This window comes from Heloderma suspectum, chromosome 11 (genome assembly GCF_057233095.1).
Source record: "Heloderma suspectum isolate Gila_16-S chromosome 11, 16-S_ref, whole genome shotgun sequence".
In the NCBI taxonomy this organism is placed as follows: domain Eukaryota; kingdom Metazoa; phylum Chordata; class Lepidosauria; order Squamata; family Helodermatidae; genus Heloderma; species Heloderma suspectum.
In genome coordinates, this window is record NC_139468.1 from 44,752,822 (window position 1) to 44,778,272 (window position 25,451).

General features: G+C 45.5%; 1 protein-coding gene across 11 annotated transcripts in view; it reads right to left on the reverse strand.

Moving 5' to 3' along the window:
• TUBGCP4 (tubulin gamma complex component 4) overlaps positions 1-25,451 on the reverse strand; it is a 52,038-nt gene that overhangs the window by 14,815 nt on the left and 11,772 nt on the right. For all 11 annotated transcript variants that reach the window (XR_014785449.1, XM_084817853.1, XM_084817850.1 and 8 more), the window contains 4 exons: positions 23,712-23,768; positions 23,127-23,206; positions 22,528-22,729; positions 22,017-22,182 (listed from right to left, as the gene is read on the reverse strand). Coding sequence is in view for 10 of the 11 variants with exons in the window: in XM_084817853.1 (XP_084673979.1) it covers positions 22,017-22,182; positions 22,528-22,729; positions 23,127-23,206; positions 23,712-23,768 (505 nt within the window). In the remaining variant the exon portion in view is untranslated. The remainder of the gene's footprint in view (positions 1-22,016; positions 22,183-22,527; positions 22,730-23,126; positions 23,207-23,711; positions 23,769-25,451) is intronic.

Genomic DNA, 25,451 nt, shown 5'->3' on the forward strand with positions numbered 1-25,451 from the left:
TTTCAGCTTCTTTTTTTTTTTTTACTAGGGTGGGGCACCAGACAAGGTTGCCCCCTTTCCCCATTGCTATTCATTTTATGTTTGGAACCCCTGGCGTGTGCTATTAGACAAAATAATAGTATTCATGGATTTGCCCATTTTGGATTAGAAGTTAAAACTGTTCTTTATGCTGATGAACTTTTGTTGTTTATCTCGAGACACCACTCATCAGTTCCAGCTTTGATGAAACTGATTAATACCTTTGGTGAATTGTCCGGCTATTCAATTAATTGGTCAAAGTCGGAAATAATGCCGACTGGACATGCAGTATACTCTAGCGTATTAGCCAACTGGCAATTTTGATGGTGCCCAGGATTTATTACTTATTAGGGAATAATTATCCCTAGAGATGTATCTCAAATGATTAGGTTAAATTTAAACAAGTTGATTAACGACATTTCACAAGATATAGATAGATGGGCATCTTTAAAGTTGAGTTTATGGGGTAAGGTGAATACACTTAAGATGAATACCATACCCCAATTTACGTTATACAAGGGATCCCTATATTTATACCTGGCAAATATTTCCAAGAACTCAATGCTTTGTTTCACAAGTTCTTTTGGGGTTCCTCTCCACCAAGAATATCTTTAAAAAGGATGCAACTTCCAATTAATGAAGGTGGGTTCGGTTTTCTGGATCTAGCTATGTACCATCGGGCCTATTTGCTGACCTCTACTAAATTTTGGTATTTTCCACTCAAATTACATTTTCCTCCATAGTCAATATTGGAATCTTCTTGTCTGGAGCCTCTCTTTAATGGCGTTAGGTTCTCGGCATATTAAGGTAGACAGAGCTCCTCCCACAATTTTGGCAATTAGGGAAGTCTGGCGTGTAATGTTACGTCAATTATAGCTTCATCCATTTTCCCATGCCAAATTGACTTTATGGGTAAATCCAGATTTAAGAATTGGCAAGAAAATGTTTTTAGGGCGGACCCGGACAGATAAGATGATCTTTTAGATCAATTAGTGGGGGTTGATGATGAGTTTTTGGTATTTTCATCTTTGCGAGATCAATTTGACCTGCTAGCTTCAGCGGAATGGCAGTATTTGCAACTGAAACATTTGTTGGTATCTAGATTCGGTCCTGCTGCTTTTACTGCCTCTGAGTCTTCTTTGCTTTTGGAAATACTTATCGAACCTGATCAAATGTATCAACGTACAATTCATGTTTATAAACATTATCAATGAATAAATATGACACAAGTGGTTTTCAGCAGGAATGGAACAGGGAATTGGAACATCCTATTTTGCTTAATCAACGGACTGCCGTTTTGGCGTCTGTATCAGATATTTCATAGAATCATAGAATAGTATAGTAGGGTTGGAAGGGGCCTACAAGGCCATCGAGTCCAACCCCCCATTCAATGGATCTTCAGTTACACCTTCTTCAGCAAAAGCTCTGGTTTCGGGTTTATTGGACGCCACAAGGTCTTTTTAGTAAAAGCTTGTCAAATTCGGCTAATAGTTGGAGGTGTAATGTAGTCAATGCTTCTTTTATTCATATGTTTTGGAAATACCCAATGGCCGCCTCCTATTGTACGAATAAATTTGGTATTGGAAAGCTCTTTAATATTTACTGATGTAAATGTTCTTAAATTACTTATCTGCTTCTTGGAACATAACACGTGGTCAGCGTAAATGGAATTTTCGCGCCCTTTTGGTTGCTAAAAGACTGATATTACGATATTGGAAGGATAAAAGCTCACCGCCTATAACACAATGGACTGAAGACTTGACACTAGCTACATTTGAAAGAGTGATATATAGGCGTAACTTGCAAATGGACTTACACATGGATATTTGGTCTGCTTTTACTGAAGTTTATGTCTAACCTTTTTTTCTTCTTCCCTTTTTTCCCTTTAATATTGTAATGTTAGAAACTTAGGATTTTGCATATGCTGTTGTATTTTTTTTAATTCCTTTTTTTAGGTTCTGTAATATTTTCAGTTTGTTTTGTAAAAATTCACAATAAAAAAATGTTTTCGGTTTGTTTTGATCTCATAGGGTTGGAAGGGCTCATCGAGTCCAACCCCCTGCTCAGTGCAAGAAGCCTGATTCCCAGGCGGTCTCCCATCCAAGTGCTAACCAGGACTGACCCTGCTTAGCTTCCGAGATCAGACGAGATCAGGCACATCCAGCCCTTTGCTCATGGCGAGGGAAACGCTACTAGAATTTTATTCTTGGTTTTAATTGTTGGCTTTTATTGTTTTTATCACTTTTAATATTTTAACTATTTTTAAGCCGCCTTGGGAGGGCTTCTGCCCTGAAAGGCGGCCAAGAAATGTTTTAAATAAATAAATAAATTTTAGCGCCCCACTTGGCTGTCAGAGAAAGAAAGAAAATACCTCCTGCTTGTGTGGCTTCGGGGGCTGCAGGCTTGTGCTGTGATGGAGCGCTCTGCTGCGGACCGAGACTAGTCTCGGCATCACCGATCTCCATCCATGCAATGGGCAAACGTCTCCCACACTTTCTTCTATGTGCTTAATTTCTTGCCAACACGTGTATGTTCCACTTGACTCACTCTTGAATTATCTATTCTGCATACACGCTGTTCATTCTTGCTTTCCAAGCGCAGCGGCTGTTTGAACTGTATTGTTTTGTTTTAACTCACAATAAACAATTGGAGAAAAAACAGCAGCAGCACATCCAAGACACCAGAAGCCCTCAAATGCTCTACTTAGCAGAGCCTCACCTGGAACTCTGCATGCCACTCTGGGCACAACTCAAGAAGAATGTTAGCAAGCTGAACACCATGGAGAGGGAACTCTGAGGTATCATTTGATCTTGCTCAATGTCAAAGAGGCACACTTTGCAACGAGAGGCTGAAGGAACTGGTGAGGTTTCGCTTACACAATAGGTGATTGACTGGCTTCAAATATTTCAAACAGAGGGAAATGGGGAACAGTTGCTCCCCCTGGTCTTGTCTTATTTCTGACAATAAGAACCTGCAACACACAACATGATAGCAGCAGATCCAGCTTAAAATTTGGGAAAAAAACCTCATAATGGCAACGAAGCAGATAGATGATCCTTCCTTGGTTTTCCCAGACAACAGCTGGCCTAGTACTAGTCAGAAGGGCTCTTGCTGTTCTTAGGCAACCTTCTGGAGGGCAGAGCACCATGGCCTTTTGTTGTCCACTGGGTCCTTCCCAGCCCTATACTACCAGTACAAATATCTCAAGGTCATAGAATCATAGAGCTGGAAGGGGCCATTTTGGCCATCAAATCCAACCACCTGCTCAGTGCAGGAAGCCACTTTAAAGTATCCCTGACAGATGGTTCCATTTCAATATAAATAAAGCTTTTATTGTTTTGACCAATGGTTACAACAAGCATACAAAAAACACAGATGACCAAAATCAGATAAAACAAATGTTACATGGTTTTAATCAGTTCGCAAAGTCAAAAAATTCACTCTATAGATTTGGGCTGCGAAGGCAAAATTGGCCAGTGCCAGGAAAATTGTCTTATTATGACATGTAAACAAAAATTTTATTCTGTCTGAGTTGGACCAGGTAAGACTTTTTCTCAAAAAAATGTATCTAAATACGTGGAATGAATTTGGGAAAAGATAGAACAATATTACAGATAAGAGGCAGGTCCTCCACTTTGCCAGTACGACAAGGGCAAAGTCTGGAGGCATACGGCATTGTATTCAAATGCCCTTCCAAAACTGCTGTTTTCATCTGCTGCATCCTTAGTTGTGTTAGAGCTGATCTGAGACGAAGATTAGAAGTAAGAATCAAATACCTTCCACATTCAAAATTATTCTTGGTTGGCCTTAGCAAACCAGGGTGCTATGTTGTTACTGGAAACTGCACAAAGGTCCAATTGGATAGAAACACTACAAACCCTCTCCTTAAAAACCGCTTTACTGTGGGCTGTATTTAAGATAGTGAAATACTGGGTAGAGAAGCCATAATAATAAATGTGAGAACTTAATCTCTGAAACCAAGATACTGTATCTGACGGATGAGCTCTCATTTGCTCTAAAAGACACAATTTGGGTAATCTGGTTGGAGGTGAGAAAAAAATCAAAGGCCCTAACTGGCATTACACCAGTTTCAGAATGTAGAAGTGAAGCCGGAGTACTCGATACACCAAGAATAGTCCTTAACAGTTTGTTTTGAAACAATTCCATGTCGTATGGGATTTTTAAACCCCATAGCTCAGCTCTATATGCATATTGAAAGATTAGTTTTGATTTCAGCAAGGTAAGAATTCGATAGACTTGATAACCACCCCTTGTGCGCCAAAACTTCAGTAGTCCATTTAATTGCTGGTTTATCTTTAACTTCAGAGACTTAAAATGGGTGCCCCAGCTACCTGAGGATGAAAAAAGAATGCCCAAATAGCAATAGGAGGATACTTGTTCAATGGAGTGGAAATTTATTCTCCACTTATATATTGGGGATCTGTGTCCAAAGACCATACCTTTTTGTTGTTGTTGTTCAGTCGTGTCCGACTCTTCGTGACCCCATGGACCATAGCACGCCAGGCCTTCCTGTCCTGCGCTCTCTCCCGGAACGTGCTCGGGTCCATCTTCATTGCATCGGTGATGCTATCTAGCCATCTCATCCTCTGCTGTCCCCTTCTCCTTCTGCCTTCAGTCTTTCCCAGCATCAGGGTCTTTTCCAGGGAGTTTTCTCTTCGCATTAGGTGGCCAAAATATTTGAGCTTCAGCTTCAGTATCTGTCCTTCCAATGAGCACTCAGGGTTGATTTCCTTTAGGATGGACTGATTTGACTTCCTTGCAGTCCAGGGGACTTGTAAGAGTCTTCTCCAGCACCACAGTTCGAAAGCATCAATTCTTCGGCGCTCAGCCTTCCTTATAGTCCAGCTCTCACAGCCATACATTACTACTGGGAAAACCATAGCTTTGATTAGACGGACCTTTGTCAGCAAGGTGATGTCTCTGCTTCTTACTATGCTGTCTAGGTTTGCCATAGCTTTCCTCCCAAGGAGCAAGCGTCTTTTAATTTCATGGCTACAGTCACCGTCTGCGGTGATCTTGGAGCCCAAGAAAGTAAAATCTGTCACTGCTTCCATTTCTTCCCCTTCTACATGCCAGGAAGTGATGGGGCCAGATGCCATGATCTTCATTTTTTTAATGTTGAGTTTCAAACCAGCTTTTGCACTCTCCTCTTTCACCCGCAACAAGAGGCTCTTGAGATCCTCTTCGCTTTCTGCCATTAGGGTGGTATCATCTGCATATCGGAGGTTGTTGATAATTCTCCCAGCAATCTTAATTCCGACCTGTGATTCATCCAACCTGGCATTTCTCATGATGTACTCTGCATATTAGTTAAATAAGCAGGGTGACAATATGCAGCCTTGTCGTACTCCTTTCCCAATTTTGAACCACTCGGTTGTTCCATGTCAGGTTCCTATTGTTGCTTCTTGACCCTCGTACAAGTTTCTCAGGAGACAGGTAAGGTGGTCTGGTACTCCCATCACTTTAAGAATTTGCCACAGTTTGTTGTGATCCACACAATCAAAGGCTTTCGCGCAGTCAATGAAGCAGAAATAGACGTTTTTCTGGAATTCTCTTGCTTTCTCCATGATCCAGCGAATGTTGGCGATTTGATCTCTAGTTCCTTTGCCTCTTCGAAACCCAGCTTGTACTTCCGGTAGTTCTCGGTTCACATACTGCTGAAGCCTAGCTTGTAGGATTTTGAGCATCACCTTGCTGGCATGTGAAATGAGCGCAATTGTGCGGTAGTTTGAACACTCTTTGGCGTTGCCTTTCTTTGGAATTGGGATGTAAACTGACCTTTTCCAGTCTTGCGGCCATTGTTGAGTGTTCCAAATTTGTTGGCATATTGAATGCAGCACTTTACAGCATCATCTTTTAGGATTTTAAATAGCTCAGCTGGAATACTGTCATCTCCGCTAGCTTTGTTGTTACTAATGCTTCCTAAGGCCCACATGACTTCACTCTCGAGGATGTCCGGCTCAAGTTCAGTGACCGCACTATCATGGCTATCAGGGACATTCATAGAATCATAGAATAGTAGGGTTGGAAGGGGCCTACAAGGCCATCGAGTCCAACCCCCTGCTCAATGCAGGAATCCAAGTCAGAGTATCCCTGACAAATGGCTGTCCAGCCTCGTCTTGAAGGCCTCCAGTGTGGGAGAGCCCACCACCTCCCCAGGTAATTGGTTCCATTGTCATATTGCTCTTACAGTCAGGAAGTTTTTCCTGATGTTCAGCCAGAATCTGGCTTCCTGTCACTTGAGCCCATGATTCCATGTCCTGCACTCTGGGATGATCAAGAAGAGATTCTGGCCTTCCCCTCTGTGACAACCTTTCAAGTACTTGAAGAGTGCTATCATATCTCCCCTCAGTCTTCTCTTCTCAAGGCTAAACATGCCCAGTTCTTTCAGTCTCTCTTCATAGGGCTTTGTTTCCAGTCCCCTGATCATCTTTGTTGCCCTCCTCTGAAGTAATGAGGTGTTCCTTGACCATACGCCTGTCGATCTCAAGATGCAATCCTGCCCCTTCAGCCTGTACTTCGCCTTCGCCAGGGGGGTCATAGACCCTCTTTTGGGAGAAGACTGAGCCAAAGTAGGAATTGAGCACCTCTGCCTTTTCTTTGTCATCTGTTATCGTTTTGCCATCCTTATTTAATAGCTGAACCACCACTTCTTTCCTCTGCATTTTACTATGCATGTAGCTGAAGAAAGCCTTTTTGTTGTTTTTAGCACCCCTCGCTAACCTCAGCTCATTCTCAACTTTAGCCTTCCTGACGCCATCCCTGCAATTCTGTGCTACCTGCCTGTACTCTTCCTTTGTTACTCGGCCTTCTTTCCACTTCCTATATGTGTCCTTTTTTGTTTTCAGGTCATCCCTAAGCTTTTTGTGAAGCCACATTGGCTTCTTCTGTTGTCTTCCACCTTTTCTTCTTGTTGGAATTGCTTGTGACTGTGCCTTGAGAATTTCCTTTTTTAAAAGCTCCCACCCATCTTGGACTCCTTTTCTCACTAGTATCGCTTGCCATGGGACCTTACTGATCATTGTTCTGAGTTTATGAAAATCAGCTTTCTTCAAATCCAGGGTACACGTTTGACTACACTCGGCTTTTGCTTCCCTTAGAACCAAGAACTCAAGTACAACATGGTCGCTTTCCCCCAGAGTTCCTGTAACTGCTACTTGATCCACTAAGTCATCTCTGTTGGTTAGGATCAAGTCAAGGATAGCCGATCCTCTAGTTCCTTCCTCTACTTTCTGTAGGAGGAAGTTATCCGCCACACAAGTCAGGAATTTCCTGGAGGGGCCATGTTTTGCAGAATTTGTCTCCCAACAAATATCGGGGAAATTGAAGTCCCCCATTACTACTACATCATGCTTCCTTAAAACATTGGCTATTTGCTTTTCAAAAGTTTCATCCTTGTCTTCTCCTTGATTGTAGTAGACTCCGACCACCAGGTTCCTTTTATTCTTTGCTCCATTTATTTCAACCCAGATGCTCTCAATGGGGCTGCCAAGCTCCTCCTCCTGATTTCTGTGCAGAGATATGTATTTTTCACATACAGTGCAACCCCACCTCCCTTTCTGTTCCTCCTGTTCTTTTTGAACAAGTTATATCCTTCAATTGCTGTATTCCAGTCATGAGAGTCATCCCACCAAGTCTCAGTTATACCTATCAGGTCATAATTTCCCTCTTGTATTAAGAGTTCAAGTTCGTTCTGTTAGTTTCCCATACTTTGGGCATTAGTATATAGACATTGAAGAGCATGTGCTTCATAGTCTGGCTTTCTTCCTACATGTGTCTGAAGTCTATTATTGGGCGTTATCAGAGCTGTTCTCTCCATTGCAGTGCATGCGCCTATGTCCATTGTTACCCCCAACATTACATCTCCCTTCCCCGTAGGATTCAGTTTAAAGCCCTCCTGATGAAGTTCTTCATGCTGTGGCCAAACACATTCTTCCCAGCCTTTGTGAGGTGCAACCCATCCCTAGCCAACAGCCCATCTTCCAGGAAGTATAGCCCGTGGTCCCAGAATCCAAATCTCTCTCGTCGGCACCACCTTCGTAGCCAGTCATTCACCCGGAGTATTTTTCGTTCCCTTTCTGTCCCTCTTCCAACTACTGGAAGGATGGATGAGAAAACTATCTGGGCCCCAAAGTTCTTGAGTTTCCTTCCCAAAGCTTCAAAGTCTGACGTGATCTCTTCGTAGCTGTGCTTGGCGGTATCATTTGTTCCCACATGGATGAGAAGAAAGGGATCCCTGTCAGTGGGCTTTATGAGTGCAGGCAACCTTTCAGTCACGTCTCTAATCTGTCCTCCCGGGAGACAACATACCTGGCGAGTCCATGGGTCTTCGCGACATACTTGGGTCTCGGTCCCACGCAGCAAGGAGTCTCCCACTACTACCACTCTTCTCTTCTTCTTGTTGTAGGCCTGGGTTTCATCGCCTCTGTTTGACTGACCTTTAGCCTCTTGCTCACTCTCATGCAGGTTCCCCTGTGATTCTTCCTCTGCAGGCTGTCCTCCAGTCTCATCCGCAAGTACCTGGAATCGGTTCCACAGCTCCACTCCTTCCACTGGTGCAGAGTGGCGTCTAGTTCTTCTTCTCCTAACTGTCACCCTTTTCCAAGGAGTAGCCTCTATTCCATTTTTCTTCACCTCAGCATTTCCCACTGCCTCGTCTTGCTGTTGCTCTTCAAGCTTCTGGTCTGCCCTTTGCTGCTGTAGTTCCCCCATTCCGTCCAAGAACTCTTCGTGTTCTCTTATTCCCCAGAGGGTCGACAGTCGCCGCTCCAGTCCACTTACTTTTTCCTCCAGCAGCGTGATCAACTTGCACTTGTTGCAGGTGTAGGCCATGTTGTTCTCAGGCAAGAAAACAAACACTGCACACACCTTGCAGGTCACCACCACTGGAGAGTCTTGTCCTTCCATAGCCTCTTTTCCCTTTTTGTGTCTAGCTTTGTGATTGTTCTAGACCAGCCTGTGCCTGCTCCTCTACTCAGTAGAGGTTAAAAGCCGGGTCCCACTGGTGTGAAAGTGTGTGTTACAAGACAAATAAATGGAAAAAAGTTAGTTAAAATAAAAAATAAAAAAAATGAAAAAAATGAAAAAAAATGTTAGGGGCATCCCCCTTGACCTCCCCTGCCGAACTCCCCTGGCCAACTCCTGTTTGCTCCCCCCGTTCGCTCGCTCTCTGGGAGCTTGCCTGCTTCTGCAGTCCCTGGACCAGCTGGAGCAGCTTGCTCTTCTCTGCTCTGCTCAGCTGGGAGGCGGGAAACAGACTGAAGCTTCCCGCCCAGTCAGCTGCTGGGAGTACTCAGGCCACACCCCTCCAATTCAGTTGGAGCTCTGAGAAGCACCTGGTGAGCTCACAGCCAATCAGAAGGATAAAGGGCAGCCTCCTGGGCTTCCTGCAACCCACTTACCTCTTAGCCTCTGTCTCCTTTGTCTCTTCAACCACTGCAACTCCCCTGGCCAACTCCTGTTTGCTCCCCCTGTTCGCTCGCTCTGTTCGCTCGCTCTCTGGGAGCTTGCCTGCTTCTGTAGTCCCTGGACCAGCTGGAGCAGCTTGCTCTGCTCTGCTCAGCTGGGAGGCGGGAAACCTCAGATCTTTCCGGTATAGTTCTTCTGTGTATTCTTGCCACCTCTTCTTAATCTCATCTGCTTCTGTTAGGTCCCTGCCTTCTTTGTCCTTTATCATGCCTGTCTTTGCACAAAACGTTCCCTTGAGATCTCCGATTTTCTTGAAGAGATCTCTAGTCTTTCCCGTTCTGTTGTTTTCCTCGATTTCTTTGCATTGTTCATTTAAGAAGGCCTTCTTGTCTCTCCTTGCTATTCTCTGGAACTCTGCATTCAGTTGGCTATATCTTCCCCTTTCTCCCTTGCTTTTCGCTTCCCTTCTTTCCTCAGCTACTTGTAAAGCCTCATCAGACAGCCACTTGGCTTTCTTGCATTTCTTTTTCTTGGGGATGGATTTCGTTGCTGCCTCCTGAACAATGTTACGGACCTCCGTCCATAGTTCCTCAGGCACTCTGTCTATCAGGTCTAATCCCTGAAATCTATTCCTCACCTCCACTGTATATTCATAAGGGGTATGATTTAGGTCATACCTGAATGGTTTAGTGGTTTTCCCTACGTTCTTCAATTTAAGCTGAAATTTTGCAACAAGAAGCCCATAACTTTAGTTGTCCCATAATTAATAGGTAATAGATTCTGGGGGGAATATTCAGCCATTGCTGATAGTAATCTATGCAGACCAATCTGGGTATGTGAGAAGAGGATCAGGTCATCAGCACAGAGGAGAAAAGAGAGTTTCTTTTTTTCTACTTTTCCTGGAAAAAATGAGTCAAGACTCAAATCAGAAGCTGTATCATTTACAATTAAATTAAAGGGGAGCCAGGATACATCCCTGTTTAACACCTTGAGATACTGCAGTGTTGTCAGTCCAACAGGCGGAAATCTCACCTGAATATTTGAGTTTTCATGTAACAATTGTAGTAAGATCAAGAGACATATCCATGTTTAACTCCGCCAGTTTAGCCCATTACCTGTTCCTATTAACAGAGTAAAAGGCTGCTTGGAAATCAACAAATGCCACATACAATTTTAACTTTCGTTGGGTTAGATACTTATTAACCCAGTAGTTCTCAACCGGTGGTCCATGGTGACTTTTTCAGTTGTCCACACAAATATATAACTGTATAAAATTAAATACAGAAACCATTGTCAGAGAAAGTTTGTGGGCATCTATATTTATACAGTTCGAATAAAAATGTCTTAGAGTCACCATGTTTACACAACCTTCTTTACAGGGGGAAACATCACAATAAAACCCATTATTTACATTTGTACACTTTTGTACAACAGAAGAGCCACTTAATGGCTAAGTCACAACTAAAAACTCGTTTTCAGTGGGGAGGTGGGAGTGACCTGTCTAGATACGTGCAGTTTGTGACTGTAGATCCCACTATCATGCTGAGTGGTTATCATGTTGTTTGTTCTGTGCTAAATGTGCTGGATTCTTTATAATTTCTGTTGTAAAATGTAAGTTTGCATACAATTTTCAACTTTATGTTCATTAGGGTGCAATCCTATCCAGATCGGCGGATGCCTCTGAATTTAGAGGCAACCACCTATCCACCTGTCCAAAGCAGGGCAGGAGAAGCACAGAGGGGATCGTTCCCTCTGTGCTCCTCCTGCCCTGCATTTTTGGCTAGATAGCCAATTGTGGATGTCTAGCTGCGGGAGGACGGAGCGGGGAAGGAGGCTGCTGTATGACACATAGGATGTGTTGTACAGGCATTTCTGCCCTCCCTGCCCTGGAATGCCTCCAGCCACACCCCCTTTCAGCCACTCTGCACTCCTCTTGTGAGCGCGGAGGATGGGGCTGTTCCGCGCTGCCTCTGAGGCAGCGCAGAAGTGGGGGGCAGTCAGTTCCCAGCAAACAACATATCCTATGGCCATCTAGCCGCTGTCTAGAGGCCATAGGATTGCTCCCTTATTTTATTACACATTTTTCTATTTCATTTCTGGGTTTTTTTACATGGGGATTTTACATCTGTTGAATTTATCAGGTTGTCGTGTATTTGCAACCCAAGCAGTCGAATGTAGAGAAATTTTGGGCCAGCATGACCAGGACTTACACAAATCTGTTAGCACACGCAGTTAGATTTCTTTTGCCACTTGCATCAACTTATACATCAGAGATGGGATTTTCGTGATTGCTGCAAACAAAGTCCAAACAGCCCCTTCATGGATCACTGCTTTGTTGTGGCGAAGGGGCTTGCGTAACTCAGTGAAGTCATAAGCTATGCCACGCAGAGCCACCCAAGACCGACAGCTCATGGCGGAGAGTTCTGACAAAATGTGGTCCACTGGAGAAGGAAATGGCAACCCACTCCAGTATTCTTGCCAAGAAAACCCCATGGAACGTGTCACAAGGCTATGATGCTAGAAGATGAGCCCCTCAGGTCGGAAGGTGTCCAATATACTACTGGGGAAGAGCAGAGGGAATTTCCAAGTAGTGCCAGAAAGAGTGAAGTGGCTGGGCCAAAGCCGAAAGGACACTCAGCTGTGGATGTGTCTGGTGGTGAAAAGAAAGTCCGATGCTGTCAAGAACAATATTGTTTAGGAACCTGGAATGTCAGATCAATGAATCAAGGTAAGCCGGAGGTGGTCAAACATGAGATGGCAAGATTGAACATTGACATCTTGGGCATCAGCGAACTAAAATGGACAAGCATGGGCGAATTTAATTCAGGTGACCATTATATCTACTACCGTGGGCAAGAATCCCTTAGAAGAAATGGAGTAGCACTCATAGTCAACAAAAGGATGGGAAAAGCAGTACTGGGGTACAATCTCAAAAATGATAGAATGATCTCAGTACAAATCCAAGGCAAATCATTCAACATCACAGTATTTCAAGTCTATGCCCCAACCACTGAGGCCGAAGAAGCTGAGGTTGATCGGTTCTATGAAGACCTACAACACCTTCTAGAACTTACACCAAAAAAAGATGTCCTTTTCATCATAGGGGATTGGAATGCTAAAGTAGGAAGTCAAGAAATAACCGGAACAACAGACAAGCATGGCCTTGGTGTACAAAATGAAGCAGGACAAAGGCTAATAGAGTTTTGCCAAGAGAACACGCTGATCATAGCAAACATGCTTTTCCAACAGCACAAGAGAGGACTCTACACATGGACATCACCAGATGGTCAATATCGAAATCAGATTGATTATGTCCTTTGCAGCCAAAGATGGAGAAGCTCTATACAGTCAGTAAAAACAAGACCTGCAGCTGACTGTGGCTCAGTTCATGAGCTTCCTATTGCAAAATTTCAGCTTAAATTGAAGAATGTAGGGAAAACCACTAAACCATTCAGTTATGACCTAAATCATATCCCTTATGAATATACAGTGGAGGTGAGGAATAGATTTCAGGGATTAGACCTGATAGACAGAGTGCCTGAGGAACTATGGATGGAGGTCCGTAACATTGTTCAGGAGGCAGCAACTCAATCCATCCCCAAGAAAAAGAAATGCAAGAAAGCCAAGTGGCTGTCTGATGAGGCTACACAAGTAGCTGAGGAAAGAAGGGAAGCGAAAAGCAAGGGAGAAAGGGGAAGATATAGCTAACTGAATGCAGAGTTCCAGAGAATAGCAAGGAGAGACAAGAAGGCCTTCTTAAATGAACAATGCAAAGAAATGGAGGAAAACGATAGAACGGGAAAGACTAGAGATCTCTTCAAGAAAATCGGAGATCTCAAGGGAACGTTTTGTGCAAAGACGGGCATGATAAAGGACAAAGAAGGCAGGGACCTAACAGAAGCAGATGAGATTAAGAAGAGGTGGCAAGAATACACAGAAGAACTATACAGGAAAGATCTGAATGTCCCTGATAGCCATGATAGTGCGGTCACTGAACGTGAGCTGGACATCCTCGAGAGTGAAGTCAAGTGGGCCTTAGGAAGCATTACTAACAACAAAGCTAGCGGAGATGACAGTATTCCAGCTGAGCTATTTAAAATCCTAAAAGATGATGCTGTTACAAGTGCGGCACTCAATATGCCAACAAATTTGGAACACTCAACAGTGGCCACAAGACTGGAAAAGGTCAGTTTACATTCCAATTCCAAAGAAGGGCAACGCCAAAGAGTGTTCAAACTACCGTACAATTGCGCTCATTTCACATGCCAGCAAGGTTTTGCTCAAAATCCTACAAGCTAGGTTTCAGCAGTATGTGAACCGAGAACTACCGGAAGTACAAGCTGGGTTTCGAAGAGGCAGAGGAACTAGAGATCAAATTGCCAACATTTGCTGAATCATGGAGAAAGCAAGAGAATTCCAGAAAAACATCTATTTCTGCTTCATTGACTATGCTAAAGCCTTTGATTGTGTGGATCACAACAAACTGTGGCAAATTCTTAAAGAGATGGGAGTACCAGACCACCTTACCTGTCTCCTGAGAAACCTGTACGAGGGTCAAGAAGCAACAATAAGAACCAGACATGGAACAACCGATTGGTTCAAAATTGGGAAAGGAGTACGACAAGGCTATATATTGTCGCCCTGTTTATTTAGCTTATACTCAAAGTACACCATGAGAAATGCCAGGTTGGATGAATCACAGGTCGGAATGAAGATTGCCGGGAGAATTATCAACAATAATTGAGAATTATCAATTAGCAGATGATACCACCCTAATGGCAGAAAGCGAAGAGGATCTAAAGAGCCTCTTGTTGAGGGTGAAAGTGGAGAGTGCAAAAGTTGGTTTGAAACTCAACATTAAAAAAAACTAAGATCATGGCCCCATCACTTCCTGGCATATAGAAGGGGAAGAAATGGAAGCAGTGACAGATTTTATTTTCTTGGGCTCTAACATCACTGCAGACGGTGACCATAGCCATGAAATTAAAGGACGCCTGCTCCTTGGGAGGAATCTGGGCACCACACTTTAAGAAGGGTGCAGACACACTGGAGAGGGTTCAGAGGAGGGCAACAAAGATGATCAGAGGACTGGAAACAAAGCCCTATGAAGAGAGACAGAAAGAACTGGGCATGTTTAGCCTTGAGAAGAGAAGACTGAGGGGAGATATGATAGCACTCTTCAAGTATTTAAAAGGTTGTCACAGAGAAGAAGGCCAGGATCTCTTCTTGATCATCCCAGAGTGCAGGACACGGAATCATGGGCTCAAGTGACAGGAAGCCAGATTCCGGCTGAACATCAGGAAAAACTTCCTGACTGTTAGAGCAATACGACAATGGAACCAATTACCTAGGGAGGCGGTGGGCTCTCCCACACTGGAGGCCTTCAAGACGAGGCTGGACAGCCATCTGTCAGGGATGCTCTGACATGGATTCCTGCATTGAGCAGGGGGTTGGACTCGATGGCCTTGTAGGCCCCTTCCAACCCTACCATTCTATGATTCTATAAGCTATGGCAAACCTAGACAGCAAAGTAAGGAGCAGAGACATCACCTTGCTGACAAAGGTCCGTATAATTAAAGCTATGGTTTTCCCAGTAGCAACGTATGGCTGTGAGAGCTGGCCTATAAGGCAGGCTGAGCCCCGAAGAATCGATACTTTCCAACTGTGGTGCTGGAGAAGACTCTTACGAGTCCCCAGGACTGCAAGGAGGTCAAATCAGTCAATCCTAAAGGAAATCAACCCTGAGTGCTCACTGGAAGGATAGATACTGAAGTTGAAGCTCAAATATTTTGGCCACCTAATGCAAAGAGAAAAGTCACTGGAAAAGACCCTGATGCTGGAAAAGATTGAAGGCAAAAGGAGAAGGGGACGGCAGAGGATGAGATGGCTAGATAGCATCACCGATGCAATGGATATGGACTTGAGCACACTCGGGAAGGATCGGAGGACAGGAAGGCTTGGCATGCTCTGGTCCATGGGGTCACGAAGAGTCGGACACGACTGAACAACAAAGTCCAAACAGAGGAATTGGCTCACAGAGGAAAGTGATATTCATTGTGCCTTATCAAGTACCACTCCAAACATTGAAAAGCTTGTCAGTGAGAAGAGAATCCAAACATCTAAGAAATAAATTAAAAACCAAAATATGTCTGCTGATTTTAATCATGTCTCAACCAAAAATAAAAAAATAAAAAAGGAGGTGGTGTATGAAAATTTATGACTGGCCTGGTGGTCTGTGGGCTGAAACGAGTTGAGAACCACTTTATTAACCAAGTGGTCTAATACAAAACAACGATGCATTGTTGAATAACCAGCTTGGAACACAGCTTGTTCCCCAGTACATCCATAATGTACTGGGGGAGGCTCTCATGCTATGAGGGGGGATATAGATGTTAATTGTGATTAAGGAGAAACTATTTCCTGACCACAATCTTGCTATTAATAGGGGCAGAGCAACTTCCACCTTAATCTTAATCTTATCAAGCCTTCATTTTTGGTTTAAAAGAATAGTAACGCTACCAGCTGGGCAGCCCCTAGAGGACAGCTCTTTTGCAGGGAGGGTCCAAGTTGTATGACCTTCTACATAGATCTTATCTATTTGTGAGTCAATTATCCACGTGTCCTGTATACAGATAACACCATGCTCCTGAAGTAATTTTAGAAATTCTCTATCATATTTGTGGATATTCCAGCCTGCAACGTTCCACACTAAAAAAGGAAGGCCCTTCTGTTGCATCACAGAATCACAGAATAGTAGAGTGGGAAGGGGCCTACAAGGCCATCGAGTCCAACCCCCTGCTCAATGCAGGAATCCGAGTCAGAGCATCCCCAACAGATGGCTGTCCAGCCTCGTCTTGAACGCCTCCAGTGTGGGAGAGCCCACCACCTCCCTAGGGAATTGGTTCCATTGTCGTATTGCTCCAACAGTGAGGACATTTTTCCTGATTTTCAGCCGGAATCTGGCTTCCTGTCACTTGAACCCATGATTCCGTGTCCTGCACTCTGGGATGATCAAGAAGAGATCCTGGCCTTCTTCCCTGTGACAACTTTCAAGTACTTGAAAAGCACTACCCTATCTCCCCTCAGTCTTCTTTTCTCAAGGCTAAACATGCCCAGTTCTTTCAGTCTCTCTTCATAGGGTTTTGTTTCCAGACCCCTGATCATCTTTGTTGCCCTCCTCTGAACCCTCTCCAGTTTGTCTGCATCCTTCTTAAAGTGTGGTGCCCAGAACTGGACACAGTACTCCAGATGAGGCCTAACCAGTGCTGAGTAGAGGGGAACTAGTACTTCCCAGGATTTGGAAGCGATGCTTCTATGAATGGAGCCCAAAATAGCATTGGCCTTTTTTGCAGCCACATCACATTGTTGGCTCATATTCAGCTTGTGATCGACAACAATTCCAAGATCCTTCTCGCTTGTAGTGTGGTTGAGCCACGTATCCCCCATCTTGTAACTGTGCATTTGGTTTCTTTTTCCTAGGTGCAGAACTTGGCATTGATCCCTATTAAATGTCATTCTGTTGTTTTCTGCGCAGCGCTCCAGTCTATCCAGATCACTTTGAATTTTGTTTCTGTCTTCCGAAGTATTAGCTATCCCGCCCAAATTTGTGTAATCTGCAAATTTGATCAGCATTCCCTGCACCTCCTCTTCCAAGTCATTAATACAAATGTTGAAGAGCATTGGGCCCAGGACTGAGCCCTGCGCTATCCCACTCGTGACCTCTCCCCAGTTTGAGAAGGTCCCATTGATAAGCACTCTTTGAGTCCGATTCTGTAGCCAACTGTGGATCCACTGGATCGTTGTTTCATCTAGCCCACTTTGAGCTAGTTTGCTCATCAGGATATCATGGGGCACTTTGTCGAAAGCTTTGCTTAAGTCCAAGTATATGATGTCTACAGCATTCCCACGGTCTACAAGGGAGGTGACTTGATCAAAAAATGAGATCAGATTTGTCTGGCAGGACTTGTTTTTGACAAGTCCTGATTAGCTGAGGCTTGTCAATTACTAGGTGGGGGGATCTCTTGCTTCTTTAGGGTCCAATGATGGAATAGGAGGGTTAATGTGGGATGAACTGGAGATCTGTTTATCCCTGCCTTGTGGGAAATAAAAGCTTTTATCCTCACCTTTGCTTGAGTGGAGTGGTTCAATCTTATCAAAAGAATGGTGTGACCTGATCACATTAGATTGTATTGGGGGGACTGAGATGGTCTCTGAATAACTTAATGTATGGGCCTCATTTGCTCCCAACTCTTCCTTATCCAGGTATCTGATTTCCTGCCATCCACACTCCCTATAACTGGGGCGGGACTTAGCCACGCCACTTTCCTGCTGGACTTCCTTGAGTATTCCACACTTGTTAAAACCAGAATGAACCTCCATGCCCACCTGTACCAACCTGTGAGGTAGGGGCTCAGTCCTTTGGCAGGCTGTGCATTGCTGTGTGCAGATACTTGAGTCCTTGACTGGAGGCTGCTGTTTTACAAGGTCCCTTGATTCTCCCTCTTTCTTTGAAAATGCATAGACTTGAGTGTGGAAATTTTCTCCCCTAACGTTTAAATCCTTCATGGGGTTGATTGCGTTTAGGGGATCTGCTGAAAGTGCATCCTGCCGATGCAAATCAGAACAGGCCTTCTCTCCATCCCAAATTTTCAAAACTTCTAGGCCAGTTTTGCCTGACTGAAGCTCTGTAGCCTGCTTGGACTTGGTCAACAAAACCATTTTTTAGAGATGAAAGTCTCCACAAGGTATCTTGCTGAGCTGTGAGATAAAGGTTGGAGAAACTATCAATCCAACCTCTTCCATAGATAGGTTACCATGGAATATATCTCTGCCATTTATAAAGGTCTCCATACTGGTGGTGCTTTGCAATTTACCCGCGACTGGGATATTCTTAGTCGGTCTAAGGCAGTGGTTCTCAACCTTTCCTCATGTTGTGGTGACCCCCAACCATAAAATTATTTTCGTTGCTACTTCATAACTGTAATTTTGCCACCACAAACCTTTTTCCCAAGAGATCTTATGCTCTTTCAGAAATGAACCAACTGTGTGAAATACATCATGTGCAGTAGTTGTCGTTTCAAGAGGTTTGCAAAAAAGAAACTCATCTTTAAAGTCGCCATCATTAATATACCTCACGTATACCAGTAATTGTGAACAGTTTGCAACATCTGTAGATTCATCAAGCTGGATACTAAATATTGGAAGTGGAGCAGATTTAATTTCCTGGATTACCTGATCAAGAATATCAGCAGACATGTCATCTATTCTTCTGCGGACAGTGTCGTTAGATAAGGAAATTGCACTCAATTTCGTAACAAATTCGTCTCCGATCATAACTCGAACAATGTCTTTGGCTGCTAGCAACAGTAAATCCTCAGCAATCTTCACCTTCCCATGGTACAGATTTTTTTTTTTGCAGTAGTTGATGATTTTACAGTACATGATTTTACATTTACCCAGTAATTATAATTCATGAAGTGTCGTTTTACCTCCAATACTGCTGCTTTCAACACAGGTTGAGAACCGCTGCCCTAGAGTTTTTAATCTCCTCAAATGCTAAGCCAGCCCTGCATCCCACATAATGCATGCCGCCTGACAGGTAAAGTCTGATGACTCAATATTGATTCTGGTAACTCTTGATTACTGCAGCCTGATAAAGTTCAAGAGTGTGGTGAAAAGAAATCCATGGGATGCTATCAGTGGTCCTGTGCCATTCTGGCTGTGCAAATAAAGGGAGAGCCTCTCCCTCTGGACCTTTTATTTTCTTGCTGGCACAGTCAGTGAGGTGCCACACAGGGGTGGGCATGGTTTCTTTGTCTTTGCAGCAAGCATTGTGCAAAGGTGGGAGCCCACACTGGTGGGGGTGTTTGTTGGATCAGGGCTGAGGAACTGTACTGTAGTATTCTATCCCAAGGTCAAGCCTTGGTGGTGGTTGTAGGACAGTTGTGAAAACAGGTGTAGGAATAAAAGAAAGGCATCATAACCGGAGCATGGTAAGCAGCTGAACTGTTCCGTGATAAACTAAGAAAATCTAGGGCTGGATGCACAAGATACATAGTTCATACTCAGATAGGTTACCTAAGTGCAGCCCAATAAGTAATAATATATTTTAGCTGTTGAAGTCTGTTCGAGATGTGCAACAGTTGCCCACATAGGCAGACACCTAGTATCATGTGCAATGGGAGAAAAATTCAATACTAAAGATACTAATGAAACTAGGGGCTACTTTCACCATGCTAAGATTTGAATCTGGGATCCATTTTGGATTAGATCCAGATTTAGTCATGTGCAATGGGAGTTCCCCACCTCTCCTTCCCATAGCAGCCCCTCCAGACTCCCATAATGTTACACAGTGGGTTAGGGGACCTGCTGAATGGAGTGAACTGTAGTGTGTGTGTGTGTGTGCGTGTGTAGGATTCCCAAATATTGAGCAGAAGCCTTCTATCAACTGAAGGCAGATCTTGGATCCAACCCCCTTCGTTTGCTTGTTTGTAACAGTTAGCCTCAGTGCAAACTAATTGGTAATTTAAAGTCTCAAAATTATAAAGCCGATTTTGCGAGCACCAGAAGATGCCAATTCCTTGGGATCACCTTATCCGGGACGTGAGAACATCTATCGTAATGGGAGACACGTGCGCGCTTTCCCTACCCAGCCCTATAGTGCTTCATAGAACCGAGGGGAACTGGCTTGACGTAGCGTCGCCCCTGTTTACACGACCATCTGCTCAGACTGCTCTTTCCCCCTACAATCCATTGCGGTCAATGGGCGCTTCGGAGCACGCTCCCACCCGCCCTCGTTTCCCTGCTGCGCCCTATTAGGGGATTGGATGCGGGAGCGCTCGCGACACCCGCCCAGCAGCGGAGGGAGGCTCACGCCCGCAGATCTCCTCCCCGTCACACCTGGCTCAGTTCCGACCGCTCCGTTTCAGTTAACGGCTTAAACGTCTCCTCCATTCGAACGTCTTCGTTTACTTCTCTCCTCCCCCTGCCCTAGCCCAAATTACGTAATCATAGGTGCTCGGAGAAGCGTTGTCGCTGAGCATTGTGGGGGTTGTAGTTTGGTAATGAGGCAGGAACTGCCAAGATGTGTTCGTTTCGGGGTGTTTTCCGATGGTCTTAGGCGACCCCTGTGAAAGGGTCGTTCGACCCCCCAAAGTGGTCGCGACCCACAGGTTGAGAACTGCTGGTCTAAGGGGAGTGTTTTAAGTTCCGACAAAGAACTCATCTCTGCCAGAATGCCAACTGGCGGGTCGATAAATGCAGTATTTGAAGACTTTTAAAGCATCTCTGACTTTTAAAAACTTCTAAAGCATCTCTGACTGGCTGTCCAGTTTCTGCTTGAAGACCTCTGGTGATGGAGAGCCTGCTGTCTCTCTAGGCAGTTGGTTCTATCGCGACTATTCTGACCACCAGTAGGTTTTCCTGAGGTTCAACCGAAATCTGCCTTCAGGTAACTTAAGCCTGTTATTTCGTGTCTTACAGTCTTGGATGATAGCTAACAGGTTGCAGCCCTCTTCTCTGTGGCAACCCTTTAGGTTCTTGGAAAGTGCAATCATATCTTTGACTTGGATTCCTGCATTGAGCAGGGGGTTGGACTCGATGATCTTATAGGCCCCTTCCAACCCTACTATTCCATGATTCTATATCCCTCCTCAGTCTTCTCTACTCCAGGCTACACATACCGGTTCCTTCAATCTTTCTGCGCAGGACTTAGTTTCTAGTCCCCTGATCATTTCTGTTGCCCTTCTCTGAACTCATCTCTTAAAGTGTGGTATCCAGAAGTGGCCCTTCCCTACTGGGACCCATTTTGAAGTATTGTTAAGACTCCTCCCTCTCCAGGATGAGGAGCAGTGCAGCTGCCATTCAGGAGGCAGACTGCAGCCACTGCCAGGTCTGGCCCGAGAGCTTAAGAGTAGCAAGGATGTTTAACCTGGTTACAGTTGGGGCATCTTGGGGTGGGGGGGGCAGCATCAGTGAAGCACAGAGGAAACTGAGGCTCTCACTGGCAAGGAGTAGGTGGTGTTGGGAGCTTATGAACAAAATGCTCTAACCCGGGGGGGCAGAACCTTAGGCCCAGGGGCCTAATCCAGGCTTCCCCAGAAGGCCATGCTCCACGTTTGGTGGTTTTCCAGCTTCTGTGCATTCCCCGGCCTCTTCTAAAAAGGTTGAAATGCCTCTCCTAAGGTTCAGTTAGTGGCAACAAGAGCTTTACGCTCAAATATGCTGGGGGGTTTTCACCCTGCCCACCACTGGAATACAACCCCCGAGAGCTTCTCCAAAATGGAATTCCGCCCTTGGGCTGAAGGAGCTTCTGCCCCCTGCTCTACCCAAAGGGGCCTCCAGTTTGTGCTCACAGTGAGGGTCCCATGGCCAGCAGGAAATGCACCTTCTCCTTGAGCTAACCTGAGAAGACATCACTGCACCAAATAAAAGGCACAATGCAGAAGGGAGAGATGAGGCAGCACATGTATTTTGCAGCCTGATGGCACACTAACAGTAAGCCAAGCAAAGACACTGAGCCCAAAGTACCCGACACCCCACTCAAAAGGAATCGAACCGAAGTGCCCCACCTTTTTTGCGAAGGCTCACATTCTGACTCTCAAACATCTGGACAGACTCGCCCACAAAGAGGATTTTCTCAGCAACACGCACAGGGATGTAGGAGGGCAACATTTCTATCCGTAGAGAGAACTGTTTTGGAGAACGGGCCAACATATTCTCCTCTTCAATCAGCCTCTGTTGGAACAAGGAACAGGGGGTGGGAACACGATAATGGGGAAATCTAAACATAAAACTGTCAAAACCCTTTCCCCCCCAAGGGCTTTGGGTAGAACCGCACCTTTTGGGGGACTGGCTATCAAGAGGGAGGTGGAGCTTGCAAAGCTGTGGTACGAGGGACAGAGCCAAGGGGGGAGGAGGGGAAAATAGTCTTTCCCAGCAAGCCATGACTGAGGGACCAGGATAGAAATCTCAAGGTTTTGAAGGACATCATATTTGTCAGAGAATTGTCTTAAACCCCACATCTTTAACAGTTAATGTAGAACAGTACTAAACAGATCTCATAGGGTATCAAAATCTCACCATATCCTGCAGTTCTCGCAGTTGTTTCCCTGTCAGCCCTCCAATGCCCAGGTCATCATCGTCCTCTTCAGGCTGGGCAGGGACAATCCCTGAAGATGGGCCTGGTTTAATGAAGAACTCCTCATGCTGGTCCAAGAGCAACCCATGCAGCATCCAAGCAGAGAGCTGCTTATACATAACGGCATGACACATGGCTAAGACCCTGGAGGTGTGGGGAGACAAAAGGGGCACAGAACCAGAGCTGGGGTGGGGGAATGGGAGCTGGCATCCAGTCTGAGGCCAGGAAAGGGAGCTGGCATCACTCCTCTCTGAACGGCTGTGAATTCCAATAAAAGCCCCAAGGGATCCAAGCACTGCAAGCTGTAGCCACACTGAAGCTAGTTCAACCGAGGTCCAGGAGGCCGAACTTCCCCCTGTGGATCATCTCCAAAGGGAGCTGGGGAGAACAAGTGCCATAAAAGCTGCAGTGGCACTTCAGGAGGATTAATTTATCGGGGGACAGACTCCTGGGACCTAGAACTTGGCGTTCCTGTCCAGACTTGGAATGGCTCCCGCCCAGAAGGCCTCGGGAAGCAGGGAACTCAATGGACGTCCCTTACTTTTCGAGAGCACGCCGCACAGGTGGCAGGCCGCCACGGCTGTATCTGTTGACAGTCTCCAAGATTTGACAGCCATGAATCTGCAAAGGAAATAGCTCCAGTCACATCACTTCCTAGGGAAGAAATCCAAGGGTGCTCCAACGCTAGCTGACACCTGCACTCCAGAAGGCCCGCTCCTCCCCTCATCTCCTGCTAACCCAGAGGGGAAGGAAGTCACTTTAAGCTCTCATCCACATATAAACACCATTCCTATTTTTCTGTGGATGGGGGCAGCAGGTCTTGGGCTGGATCCAGGATCTGCCTTCCGTTGATGGAAGGGCTCTGCTCACCGACAGTGCCTCCACCCACTTTTGGGGGATCTCCCCTCCCCACTGCACCTCAGCTGCACCGCTGCACCATTCAGCATGGTCCCCCTGACCTTCTGTGTAGCATTTTCAAGGAGCTAGAGGGGTTGCCATAGGGGGAAGGAAGTCAGCTTCCACCAGCCCAATTGCATATGCTTCAATCTGGATCCAACTGCTCCTGGGCAGGCCTCTGTGAAAAGAGGAAGCCACTGCCAATGGAAACCAAGGCGCCTGGCTGTACCTTCTGGGTCTTTATCTGCTCCACCACAATCATCAATGAAGGGAAAAGGAGCTGAAACTGCAAAACAAGAAGCTGCATGTAAGGACAGTTTTGCTAGTTAGACTGGGGCGGCGGCGGCGGTGAACATTGGGCTTAATGTAAAAAGTAGACGGAGGGCATCCTCAGATGGGTCACTCCTCCCACTTGCTCCAGTATGCAAAAACAGCCTTGTTTCGCAAGGCTCTCCTATTCCATGTGTGAGAGTTTCTCCCAGTTTGGAGATATATCACAGCAAAAGAGAACAGGCTTGGAACCAAACAAATCCAGGAACTGCTCATCAATAATGCAACTCATTTGTAGTTAGAATCAGAAGAAACAAGAGGACAGAAGAGAGGCATCCCCAGGACTCAGCTATTCTAGCTCAAACCCCGAGAGTCAGAAAGCCCCACTCCAATCCCCAGCAGAATGCAGCACCAACCGAGGGGAACCTGCATCCACTGAAGAAAGGGAACTTATCGTGGCAAGCCTTACATTCCGTCTCCCTACAGTGAAGGAGAGTATCCCTGCATGGCAGGGCTGGCACCCACCAGGACCCCCACAAGCGCCCACCAGACCCCCATTGTCTCGCCTCCCGCCAGACTCGGCAGAGAGAAAGCAGGAAGTCAGCAGATCAGGGGGCTTCTTTATTGCTGAGGTGAAGCAGTGGGGATGCAGAAGTGGCAGCAAATGCAATGGGGAGAGTGTGGTGGAACAACGGGGGTGAAACGGGGGGTAATGGGGGGCAGAAGCAGTCGGGGCAAGAAGAAAGGAGGGGAAGCAGGTGAAAGGAAACCCTGATCGGGAAGAACGGGGGCAAGAAAAGTGGGAATTCTAGAAAGGGGGCAAGAAAATATGCCCATGGGGGCCCCCCCCCCCATAACATGAGCGCAGCCTTGAAAAGAATTGTCATGTGCGTCCATGGGACTGAAAAGGTTGCCTACTGCATCATATGGGATGCCCAGAAGTGGTATCCATCCTAGGGTGGACCCTTCACTGCACTGGATCCCAAAGCTGAGCCTGCTGAAGCATTCCCCTTCAGAAGGACCTTTGGCAGAGAAAACGTGTTCAGCTTGTAGTGCTGCATGCCGAGAACCATGTAGACACCCTACAAATATCAACTAGGGGTGCATTAGTGCTAAAGAAAGCAGACGTGGTAGTACTTCTTGTGGAATGGACCATAATACCCCAAGGTACAGCAGAAACAGATGCCTCATAGTACACAGATGGATACTGTGATCCACTTGATAATACTCATTCCTATGGTAGATAGGTGAAAAGAAAGAGAAACAAACACGGAAGACCCTGGTTCATCTGAGGATGTATGAAGATATATGAAGACCTTGACTGGTCTTCATACATCTAGCTGACACCACTTTCTCTCCTTCAGATGGTTCAGGTAAAACAAAGGTAGGACCAGCTCTTACACTTGTCGAAACAAGTTCACCTTGGAAAGAAAGAAAGGGTCTGTTCATAACTGAATCAGGGTGGAACATACAGAGCTCCTTCCTTGCCAAAAGAGTTCCTGGCTCCAATACGCTACATGTGAGTAGTGATTGCCACAAAATAGCACCTCTAAGACAAGCTTTTTCAAGGACACTGTGAAAAGTGGCTCAAACAGACGTTGTGTTAAAGCTCTCAGCGCTTTGTGAAAATCCCATATAAGGGATCTGTAAACTGTTGGAGACTTGGGAAGAGAAGCTCCACACAGGAATGTTTTCATTT